Raw genomic sequence first — 13,113 nt, forward strand, 5'->3', positions numbered from 1 at the left:
ATAGAGGCCAACAACCATGGATGAAGAAGACCAGACCCACTAATGCTCTCCCCAAGCCCCTATTGCACAACCATCCAACCATGTGTACGTACAACTCATCACCAAGAGGAAGAGAAGCCTGCCACCATGATCCTCACTCCCATGTTCAGCCTCTCTAAGGCACCACCTCTAGTAGCAATATAACACGTCAGAAAGAGAGGAGAACAAAAGTGACGACGAATGGAGGTAATGGCGATGGTGATGGGAGGTGATGCTGATGAAGAAGAGAATGGGGAAGGTTAGTTGACTAGGGTTTGGTTTGCAAAGCAGCGAACTTAAGTTACTTTAAAACAAGTTGGGTCAAGTTTAGTAGCACACTGCTTTCCAGAGATTTTCTAAAAATGACTTTATTGGGAAACGGGGTGTTAGACTCCAGCTCCTCGTTCTCGTCCTCATGGGAGACAAATTTTCTAGCTCATCTATCGTGGCCGAGTTCCTCATCTCTACCTCACTCTAGGGCATGTCAGCCAGATCCTACTTGGTGCCTACTTGCCCGGATGTTGGACTAGTTGTACTTGGTGTCTCGTGCTATTGGTTCCTAAGACCATTGGAGTGCGTATCACCTTTGCCTTTCCTTCAACCCCATGAATGGTTTATTCTCTTTCGCGTTAGATAAGACACTCACAAGCAACTTTTGTGTCCCTTGAAAAAGCTGCATGCTGCCTTGAGATAGAAAAAGGATGTGGTCTATAAGTTCATCTATCTTGTCAAATCCTTATTTTCTATTTGTTTCATACTATCCCCTCACAAGCAACCTTTGTGTCTCTTGAAAAAGCTGCATGCTGACTTAAGATAGAAAAATGATGTGGTCTAGAAGTCCATCTATCTTGTCAAATCCTTATTTTCTATTTGTTTCATACCATCCATATGAGGCATTCATTAAAGAGAGCTCTACATGCCACATACTCCTCCAAGCAAAAGTAAGTTTACTACGTAATTTGGAATCCGTAATATTACCATTTGAAAAAATATTTAGCTTTAACATAGAATCCAGTTGTTGTAAAAGCGTTCACTATTGCTTAACAAAAAGAGCTTTATTAAAAGCTTTTATGGGCCTATTTGGGATTGTAGGAAGAGTCTTAAAAAATATTCAAATAGGCTTAAGAGTTTATTCAATCGAAAAATTAGATTATTTGAATGTTACATATTAAAGTACTTTTAATCTCAAATAAACTAAAAAATATGTTTGAGAAAAAGTATCAATTTCTCAAACGTGATTTTCCAGATAATGTGGAATGTAATTTGAATTTTAAAAAGATTGTAAATAGACAACAATGTCTATACAACTTTTAAATAATTACAACTTTCAAGGATATGGTCATAATCTTTAAAAACTCAAATAATCGTCACTTCGACCTTAGAAATCATTTTTTTAATTTATTTTTCAACAAACGTAAAATGTTTCAAAATGTTTTAAACATATGGTTACCAAACAGTAAATAACTTTTTAATAGTAGAACTTATTACTTAAATTATAAACTATAAACCCTAAAGTCATAAGCTATATTTCTCATCATAATCTCAAACATGCACTATATCACGTAACCCCAAACCACTTAAGAATTTAAGATCAAAAATTTTGAGATGATGTGAGATAATCCATCTTTATTCCCAAAACAACTCCTTAGGCTCTTAGGACAAGCATGAAGATTGATACGAGATGATAATTTTGTGAACAATAATAAGATAGTTTGTGAATAGTAGTGAGATAGTTTGAGTTAGAGGAGGTTTGAATTCAAAACTCCTCTAACTCAAACTCACTATACAATAAAAAATAATATTACATTTTTCACAAACTTTGATGTAATATACAATAAATAATTCAATTTTTTTAAATTAAAAAATAAAAATAATATTAAAAAATAACATTCTAGCAATATTTTATTTAACTTTCAACTTTTATTTTATTTCATCTCAATTCAACTCACTATTCAAATCTCTCTTATTTTATAAGGTTTTAGGAAATGAGAGAGAAAAAGTTGAATAAAAAATATTATAAAATTAAACTATTGTTAGAATATAGTTTTTTAATATTATTTTTGTTTTATAATTTGAAAAAATTAAATTATTTTTTATTTTTTATTTAAAAGTTTGAAAATGTTACAATGATTAGTTTAAAAGTATTTGTATTTGAGCGATGTTTAAAAAGAAGACGAAACGAAATAAAGATTTTGAGATGAAAACTTTTTCCAAGAGTGGTGCTACTTTGCCGCCTGAATAGCACCATTCCAAGTGACCGCCAGGCCAAATTGGCCTTTTCTTTTTTTTTTCATATTTTTTTATCATTTTAAAATATTTTTAAAAAATATATAAATACATTAATAATCACTTTCTTAATTATTAAATAAAAAAAATTAAAAAAATAAAATATCAAAATAAAAGAACAAATTAAGCAGATAAAATAACATTTTTCTTTTTCGAATGAAGCCCTTATCCTTTCCCCAAACCTCCGGATAAAAAGTGGTTATACTGGACGACCGCCTCAACGGTCATTAAAATGGAGTTCAAATACTTCGAGTTCAACCGACTTATGCATTCGAGTTCAAAGTCAAACTTCAAAGTACCTAAAAGATCAATTTTCCCCATTCAAATTCCCAAAATTTACCTTCACTTTCCCTCTCTCCAAACATCTCCCTACACCCACACTTTGCAAAACCCGAAAACCTTAAAATGGAGTGGAACCCAGAAACCCTCGAGTTCCTTTCCCAATGTTTCCTCCACACTCTTTCTCCCGCCCCCGAGCCGCGCCGCCACGCCGAGGCCTCGCTCTCTGCGGCCGCTGATAGCCCCAACTATGGGCTTGCGGTCCTCCGCCTCGTCGCCGAACCCTCTGTTGATGAGCAGATCCGCATAGCCGCCGCCGTCAACTTCAAGAACCATCTTCGGGCTCGATGGGCACCTGCGTCAGCAGATGATCCCAATTCCCCCGTCTTTTTCCTCATTACCGACGCCGAGAAGGACCAGATTAAAGCGCTGATCGTCCAACTCATGCTTTCTTCCACTCCCAAAATCCAATCCCAGCTCAGCGAAGCCCTTGCCCTCATTGGAAAGCACGATTTCCCGAAGCTGTGGCCGGCATTACTCCCTGAGCTTGTCGCGAACCTCCAGAAGGCAGCGCAGGCGTCCAATTACTCCTCCATAAACGGTATTCTCGGTACCGCCAATTCTATCTTTAAGAAATTCCGTTACCAGTACAAAACCAATGATCTTTTGCTTGATTTGAAATACTGTTTGGATAATTTTGCCGCACCGTTATTGGAACTCTTTCTCAAAACCGGCGCTTTGGTTGATGCTGCTGCGAATTCTGGCGCACCTGCCTCGACCCTTAAGCCGCTTTTTGAGTCTCAGAAGTTGTGTTGCAGAATATTTTATTCATTGAATTTTCAGGAACTGCCTGAATTTTTTGAGGACCATATGAAGGAGTGGATGACTGAGTTCAAGAAATACCTCACTACAAATTACCCGGTACTTGAGAGTAGTGGGGTTGACGGCCTTGCTCTTGTCGATGAGCTTAGAGCCGTGGTATGTGAGAATATCAATCTCTATATGGAGAAGAATGAGGAGGAGTTTGAAGGGTACTTGAATGATTTTGCTCTCGCTATTTGGAGTTTATTGGGTAATGTGACTCAATCTTCTAGCCGTGATCAGCTAGCCATGGTTGCAATAAAGTTTTTGACCACAGTGAGCTTAAGTGTGCACCACACTCTGTTTGCAGGCGAGGGAGTGATACTGCAGATTTGTCAGGGAATTGTGATTCCAAATGTGAGGTTGAGGGAGGATGATGAGGAACTATTTGAAATGAATTACATTGATTCATTAGGAGGGATATGGAGGGAAGTGATCTGGATACTCGGAGGAGAATTGCATGTGAGCTTCTTAAAGGGATTGCAACCAATTATAAGCAACAGGTTACTGATATAGTTTCTTCACAAATTCAGCATTTGTTAACCTCATTTGCTGCAAACCCAGCTGCAAACTGGAAGGACAAGGACTGTGCCATATACTTAGTTGTCTCCCTCACTACTAAGAGGGCTGGGGGTGCTTCTGTCTCGACTGATCTTGTTGACATTCAAAGTTTTTTTGCTTCAGTTGTTGTGCCTGAGTTGAAAAGTCAGGATGCAAATGATTTTCCAATGCTTAAGGCTGGTGCATTAAAATTCTTTACAATTTTCCGGAATCAGATATCAAAGGAAGTTGCTTTTCAGTTTTTTCCAGACTTGGTTCGGTTCCTTGGTTCAGAGTTGAATGTAGTTCATTCTTATGCCGCGAGCTGTATTGAAAAACTCTTGCTGGTCAAGGATGAGAGGGGAAGAGCTAGATATACTGGAAAAGACATTGCTCCATTTTTTGGAGAGTTGATGACAAACCTTTTTAATGCCTTTAAGTTTCCAGAGTCGGAGGAGAATCAATATGTGATGAAGTCCATCATGCGGATTCTTGGGGTAGCAGACATATCTCGGGAGGATGTTGGGACTTGCGTTATTGGGTTGACTTCTATCCTCATGGAGGTTTGCAGAAACCCAAAGAACCCAATCTTTAATCACTATCTGTTCGAGTCTGTGGCCATTCTTGTGAAGCGTGCCTGCGAGAAGGATTCATCTCTTATATCAGCTTTTGAATCCAGGCTCTTTCCTTGCCTCCAGCTGATATTGGCCAATGATGTTACTGAATTCTTCCCTTATGCATTTCAGCTGCTGGCTCAGCTTGTTGAGTTGAATAGGCCACCAATTCCTCCAAGCTACATGCAAATTTTTGAGATTCTCCTGTCACCTGATTCGTGGAAGAGATCTTCAAATGTCCCAGCACTTGTGCGGCTGCTTCAGGCCTTCCTTCAAAAGGCACCCCATGAGCTTAACCAAGAGGGAAGGCTTAACAAGGTTCTTGGGATATTCAACACCCTCATCTCATCCCCTAGTACAGCCGAACAGGGATTCTATGTGCTGAACACTATCATTGAGAGTCTTGAATATGGTGTCATTGCACCCTACATTTGTCATATTTGGGCTTCCCTTTTGGGGCAGCTCCAACGTAGGCAAACAGTAAAGTTTGTCAAGTCTTTCTTGATAATATTGTCACTCTTTGCAGTCAAACATGGTTCTTCAAACCTTGTAGATACTATGAATGCCTTTCAAGCAGACATATTTTCCATGATCGTGAAGCAGTTTTGGATACCTAATCTTAAGCTGATCACAGGTGCTATTGAGCTTAAGTTGACTGCAGTTGCTTCTGCCAGACTTATCTGTGATTCTCCAGTACTTTTGGACACCGCAAATGTTGAACTGTGGGGGAAAATGTTGGATAGCGTTGTAACGCTCCTTTCACGACCAGAGCAGGATAGGGTGGAGGAGGAACCAGAAATGCCAGATATTGCAGATAATGTGGGTTATACTGCCACCTTTGTCCGTCTCTACAATGCTGGGAAGAAAGAAGAGGATCCTCTGGGAGATGTAAAGGACCCAAGGGAGTTTTTGGTAGCTTCATTAGCAAGGCTTTCTTCACTTTCTCCGGGGAGATACCCTCAAATCATCAATCAGTATATGGATCCCACAATTCAAGCAGCACTACTTCAGCTTTGCAGCACTTATAATTGCCCAATAGTTTGAGTAAGTCATAAAACCTGTGTTGTCTTTTATTAATCTTTTTACTTGTGTGTTCCAATCGTCTGTACATAATAATGTGTGTTTTAGTTTCTACTCGGAATGCCTGTTTACGAAACACACATGTTAAAAAAGGACAATTAGATTTCAAGTAGATACAACCATTAGATTATGAAAAATAAGATTGTTAGAAAAATATTTCTTAAAATCACGATAATTAAATAGAAAAACATGGTTGTTATGGTAAAGAACAAAATATTATCCTTAAAAAAGTAGAATAAAAACATAAAAATTTTTTTATTAATATTATAGAGAGTTAGGTGGCTAATCCAATGTGAGGTTAAGATTAGAAGAGAATGTGACATAAAGAGTTAAGTGGGAATCTCATGTGCACTGTCCTCTCTTTATCGAATCTTGTGTTTATGCTTATGGGTCCTTCTGCATTTCACAATTGTTGCCATTGTATTTTTTTTCCCAGAGTCAAGGTACAATACACCCCCCCCCCCCCCAATACAGTTATAAAGATGCTATATAATAAAATATCACCAATTCAAACCACAAACTTATGCCAAGTTATCCAAATCAACAATTGAAGTAATCCGAGAGTCCCCATATCTTCGCTATGTCTCTATTTACTTGAGATGATCGAAAATGAGACATACCAAACAACCTATGTTCTATCAGTTAGGACTAGAGTTTTACATCTGAACACATTCATGAAATGTAGACTGAAAATGTACAATGGTCTCAAAGTTTATTGGATCTTTTCATGCATATAGTCTTTGTAGTTTGTGCCTTGTGCAACATATGTACAAGGTATAACTTGCATTACTTATTGTGTAGAACTTGCATGTGATGTTGGCTCGTACAGTAAACACTTTACGCGCAAGAAGATCAACATGTTCTCATATGATGCTAAATCAATATGTATGCTTAAGGATTCAACAAAGTGAAAGGATGACTCAAGTACATCCGCACTCTCTGTAGTTCTTCCACTCTTTTAGCCCCAAAGATTGTTCTCTCTCCCTTTTTTCGTCCCTCTCATCCCTCTCTTCATTTCTATCATTTGCAAGCTCTTGTTTAGCCCTCCACACAACATTGTCATTACATTCACTCATTTGGATGGCTTGAAGAACCTATCATGCTAAAGCTAGGTCCCTAGCTTGCACAAGCAGTCAAAGCTTCTACACTTGTGGGGAAATCTCATCTCAACATATCAAGCACTACCAAAACCTATGATTAGAGGGAACCTCACCCACACATGGAGCTTCTCCATTGAGGCCCATGATTCAAATACATACTTCACTTTTACAAACCCCAAAGATTGACACATGATATTAGCCTCAAGTCCTTGGAACATAAGAGGACCTCTACTTTTCATGAAGAAATGGCCTCCCAAACTTCCTATTGATTGCATCAATTTTTCTCACGTTCTATGGGTGCAATTCCATGGGCTATCACCCAACTAAATAAATAGGGAGTATGTAGAGACACTGGCAAGCAAAATAGGTATCCTGCTGGAAGTGAATTTGAAATCATCATGGGAGTAACCACTATGCCATTCCTACGAGGGAACATTTTAATCAACAATTACAATCCCCTTCCTCCCTTTGCGAATATCTAATATTTTATTCATTTATGATTTTAGTATAATTTGAGAGGACTTCAATCCTTTCCTATAGATATGGTAGAATTTAGGGGTGGGCAGCAGGGCCCCACACCCTATCCACCTGCCCTACACTGCCTTGGCCTCGCCTGGGCGGCACAGGCTATCTCGTCTGCACCATGCAAGGCACCCCACCTGCACCCCTTGAAGCAGTGGGGGCCGGGGGCAGCCTGGGCCCAGGCCCATCGCATAATACCCCGCCCCCCGGCCTAGCCCATTATTATTTATATATACATATATATTAAAAAAATCGTTAATAAAACAATGTCGTTTTGGGTTAGGTTTTAAAACCCTTTACCCCCCCACACCCTATCCACCTGCCCTACACTGCCTTGGCCTCGCCTAGGCGGCACAGGCTATCTCGTCTGCACCCCTTGAAGTAGTGGGGCGGGGGGTAGCCTGGGCCCAGGCCCAGGCCCAGGCCCATCGCATAATACCCCGCCCCCCGGCCTAGCCCACTATTATTTATATATACATATATATTAAAAAAATCGTTAATAAAACAATGTCGTTTTGGGTTAGGTTTTAAAACCCTTCCCCCCCCCCCCTCCCCCCTTCTCTGTATTCCCCCCCCCTCTCTCTCTCTCTCTCTTTCCCCCCTCTCCCTTCCAAGGTATTTCTCTCTCATATGATATTTTTTTTTTATAAGTAATAATATTATATATATAAATAGGAGTAACCAAGTACACTGTACGTATACAAGAAAAACACCTAGCACATACAAGAAAGCCCATAATGACCCAAAAGCCCATGAAAACCTACCCAAAATACACTAAACCGAATTGGAAAAATATCATTACACCTCCCTAACCCCATCCCCTAGATTCTGTAAACTAATCCTCGACCCGAACATCACAAAACCCTCCCTTTAGCCTTCCCTCGACTTGAGCTACCTCCCTTAGCATCGCAGTTAATTGCCCATGAAAGATTCTTTAACTCCCTGCTTTTCTTAAACTTAGATTTGGTTTCAAGCGCAATCATATGATATATACATTGTTTTGAATTTTTTTGTGTTCCGATTTATTGTGGATGGATTTGTGATTTTTTTTTTATTTTTTATTTGTTTTGTTTTTTCGATTTTTTTGTGTTTCCCGGTTGTTTTCCGCCATGAGTGGGCGGTGGGCAGTGGGGGACAGACGGTCCAAGGGGCCATTCTGCCCCCCGACATGCGGAACGGGGCATCCCACCTCTGTGGTGCGGGGCCGGATTTCAGGTTTGGAAACTCAGACACTGCCCATGCTGGGGCTGGGGTGCGCATGGTGTGGGTAGCACCCCTAGAAGAATTGTACCATATAGAGAACCCATGTCCTTTTATAGAAACTCCTAGCCCAATTGACTTAGATACTTTGGCCAAGAGATGAACACCGATCAAAGCCATCAAAGAAAGCCATCTCTGGTTTCTAGAGCCACATTCATAAACAAAAGCAAAGTAGGAAACAAATCCTTTGGTGGAGAAAACTTTTATACGTAAGGTTACATCAAAAACAAGTTAGTAGTCGATATCTCTACAACCCACGCAAATCTCAAATGTCAACCTCATTTCCCAACTGAAATCCCTAGCTCGCAAGCAATTCTTGAAGCAATCTTTAAACCCTAGGTACCTACAAGAAATATGTGGGAGTATGAGCAACGTGTAAACATTCGAATGTCAGAAATGGAGACAGAATTAGAGTCTCAGAGAGAGACTCAACCTGCAGTTCCTTAGCCACACTAATGCCAGCAGTTACACATTTTGTATTTTGCCCTACACTTTTGATGAAGGTGTCATGGGGAGATGACTTCAAAGTAATACTTTTGTTCAGCACATCAAGGAACTCTGCTATTGCTGGAGGGGGTACAGAAAAAGAGGTAACTGCTTTGATCTGTTATAAATTCAGATTGTATAAATTGCCTGGTCATTGCCTTCTAGACAGTTCTCTCAATACTAGTTGATGATAAAAAATGCGCGTAGAAGGGAGAGATACTTTCAATGAAATAGGAGTAGTTAGACAGCAAACTTTATCCCTTTATTTGCAATTTATGTTTAAGTTAAACAATTGGACAGTAGTTGCAGTAGAATCAATGACTAATTTAAAATGGTACTTTGCAAATCAATCTTGCGATGATTTTGTGTATTTTGCTTAATGTTAATGTTTTATATACTCTGCAAGCTTTGTGAGGATAGGCATGATCTGGTTGCACCAGAAAGAATTTTAAAGAATTAAAAGAGTTACAGTTAGACAATTTTTGGCCTCACATTCCTCATCATGGTGGGGAGGTTTTTCTGGTCATGAATGACATCAAAGTGAGCTTTGTTTGCTCAGAATCAAAGTGAAGTTTGATAGTTTTATGTTACAGTTGTTTGATAGAATGCTAAATTTGCGAGGACAATATATTGTAGACTGCCAAAATTTAGAGTTAAGATCACGTTGTTGGGAGTTTCAGAGGATGCATGGTTTAACAACATGATTGAAGGCCTTATCAGTGATCTTACCTTGGATGATAAGAACCATATGGAAAATGAAAACAAGGAGAAGTAGGACTGCTTGAAATAGGAAGAGCGCTATAACACGGTTTGGTGGAGGGTTATTCATCCAAACCATGCTGAGAGAAACTGAAAAAAGAGATAATCATGGGTAGTAGGTGATAAAAAATACTAGCATGGCATCTGTTAATCTAAGCTGAATACCATATGACTGTGAGTGTGTATATGTGTGTGTGTGTGTGTGTGTGTATATATATATATATATATAGTGCACACCAAGAATGAATATACATATATTCAGTAGATAACTTATTGTGATTGACCAAACCAAAATTCCCGATATGTGAATATTTTACTGCATGCTATTCAATGCCATGGGTGGTAGCTAAATTGGCCAGTGATAATTTAAGTAAGCTACTGATCTTGTTTTTTTGTTTAAATAGTTTCTTTGAACTAACAAGTGTTTTCTCATACAACAATTGTTCCAGTAACTAGAGGTATGGTGTGATCAGCTTTTGGCTAATCGTAGGTTATAGTCGAAATGAACAACTTACTGTTATTATACATAGGATTCTTGTAATGGCAAGGCATATATGGAACAGATTGGAATTCAATGCTGTTATACTTGAGGGTTGTTTGTGGCCCTGTGAACAGTAAGGTACAAAAAAAAATCTCAGGTTGAAATTCCATCATAATATGGATTAGGAAAGCATCAAATTTTAGGCTTGTCTATTACTGACATGCAGTATATGAATTGCAAAAACCATATGAATTTGAACCACAAATAAATCCCACCATGGCCAAGGATACTTGAAGGTTCGGATCCAATATCCTCATATGAAGTAGCCTGTTGTAGTGAAGGAGAAATGAAGCATTTTTGTAGTTGTTTGGCCATTGAAAGTACTTCTCCTGCAGGATATAACATTCAATGCTAAGGAAGCTGTAATTTAGGAACTTATTCTAGGAAATGGTTATGCATGAATGCATGCTATGGTCTGAATTGAATACATGGTTGTGTATTGCAACAGGTCAATTCACCTTCCAAGGGCAGGGCTGATTTGCTTGTGCTAGCCAAGACCCCAGCAACTCCCAGAAACAAAATTCCTGTGTGCGAGTACATACATGTAGAGATAGTAGGACTGCTGGCATGTTGAAATAGAAAGTATGGCTGCATTGTGGGAGTGCTAAACTAATTTATGAACGTGAATGAATTTGAAAGAGTAATTACTAATACATGTTTGACATGGTTCATTCAGTTTATATGTAGTACTGTGTAAAGCCTTCAATTACATCAGGTTCTTTTGTATCATTGGTAGAATGGTGATATATGCAATTTGGTAGAATGATGATGATGATGATGATGATATATATATGACGATCATGTAAACATACAAGAATATAGACCAAATTGATCAGGCTATAATCGTGTGAAAACCCTATGTTCAAACCCAATGGAGATATAGAATAAATATTTATTATAATATAATTTTTATTTTTTACTTATCAAAAAAATATATTATTTTTATTTTGGGATTTGAAATGTTGAATTGTTTATTATATTTTATTTGGAAATTTAATAATGTTTATGGTGCCAAATTGAAAAGAAATTGTTTCAGCCCTAGCTTTGCTACTAATGAATAAGACTGTGCATTAGATCCACATCCGAATTTTTAAAAGCGGGCAGATACCTGCCGTGGTACAACTGGTCAAAATCCAGGCAGGTATCTAATTTTTATCTAATAAATAAAATTGGATATTCAGTTATCTGGATTCGACTGTGAGCTTTGAAGACCAGAATGTCGTTGAGGCCAAGAAAACTAAGGGACTTTATTGTCAAGAAGAAAAGTGCACCCCTCATGCTCTGTCTCACGTACAATCTATTTCTCCAACTATCGACTAGAAGTAGAATGACTCTTGACGTGCATGACACTCTTTTGGGACCTTTTTAACAGGAGGTCGCTTCAGTACCATGAAGCATAGGAGCAAGGCCGAAGACACCGCCAACAATAGCCTCGACATCACCGTCAGGCTCTTGGAGCCCATCAAGGAACAATTCCCCATCCCCTCTTAATGCCGATTTCTATTAGGTACCAAAAAATAAAAAAAGGAAAGAGAGAAGAAGAAAACCTTTTCCTTAGAGCATTCTCATCCGGTAGACTAAAACACTGTTATAGCTAAATTTTGGGGGAAAATTTAGGGATGGGATGAAAAATTCATTTCCATCCCATTCCCTATTTTACGCTTTGATTTTAGGGGAGCTACAGTCATTTCCCAAATATGGGGAACGATTGTACATCCCCAACTCTTTCTCTATCCCTTTCGGGTTGTTGGTCCCGCGTGTTCCTCTCTTTCTACTCTCGGTTTACCCTCTTCGACGTTGCCCTCTGTCACACCTATTGCCACCATTGACGGTGGTTTCGCTTCATCGGCCCAAGTATATGTAAGTCGTACTCATCTCTTACACTATTTTAGGATCTAAAGCCCCCCCTCCCATGGCTGGACTCTGTCTTCTCCGGCCCACGATTTTACACAAAATCTCTCTCCCATGGCTGAATCTGATGCATGTTGTGGGCAATATAATTTTTCCTTACATTTGGATCTAACTTTGGTCACTGAAATATGTTTACGATCCCGGATTCCTTATGACAGTGCTTTTCTGGGTTTGGCATTTCGATTGGATCTGTCCTCAAAATTGATTGTATTTGATGCTATGTGTTATCTTTTTGACTTCGTGGAGTTATGCATCTTGATCTGCTTTTCTTTTTCATCAGTGTGGTTGGCATTGATTTTTTTGTTTGTTGTTTGGGCATTTTTTTAATTCACTGCTATAGGGTTTCTATGTTGGTTTGAGGAATTCCATTTTGATTTGGTGGTCTGAGACATTTTCTTCTAGGTGATGTTTGAGAAATTTGTTTGTTCTCGAACTGGTGTGAGCAATTTCGAACAACAAGGGCTTAGTTCTTTGTCTTTGGACCTGTGATTAATTTCAAACCATGTTAATGGATTTTTGGGCATTTTGTTATTCATGCTTTGTTCTTTCTATGTTGGCTTAAGGAATCCCATATTTGAAATATGGTCTGAGACGATTTTCTGAGAGGTGATGTTTGAGGAACTTGTTTGTTCTTGAGCTATTAATGATTATTTCGAAAACCAACTCTTAGTATTCAGTTTGTGTTTGGACCTGTGCTAAGTTTGGACTTCCCATTTGTTCTTGACCTGCCGTGAGCAATTTCAAACCATGTTAATGGATTTTTTGACATTTTATTATTCATGCTTTGTTCTTCCTATGTTGGCTTAAGGAATCGCATATTTGATTTGGTGGTCTCAGACATTTTTCTTAGAGGTGA

General features: G+C 38.7%; 1 protein-coding gene across 1 annotated transcript; it reads left to right on the forward strand.

The window, feature by feature from the left end:
• Positions 1-2,513: 2,513 nt before the first annotated feature.
• Positions 2,514-11,073, forward strand: LOC121247071 (exportin-2-like). The gene is given in 3 exon segments (XM_041145405.1): positions 2,514-3,847; positions 3,850-5,642; positions 10,795-11,073. Coding segments are annotated over 2 exon segments (2,931 nt in total). The 5' UTR covers positions 2,514-2,709; the 3' UTR covers positions 10,795-11,073.
• The last annotated feature ends 2,040 nt before the right edge of the window (positions 11,074-13,113 follow it).

This window comes from Juglans microcarpa x Juglans regia, chromosome 1S, assembly GCF_004785595.1.
Source record: "Juglans microcarpa x Juglans regia isolate MS1-56 chromosome 1S, Jm3101_v1.0, whole genome shotgun sequence".
Taxonomy (NCBI): Eukaryota; Viridiplantae; Streptophyta; class Magnoliopsida; order Fagales; family Juglandaceae; genus Juglans; species Juglans microcarpa x Juglans regia.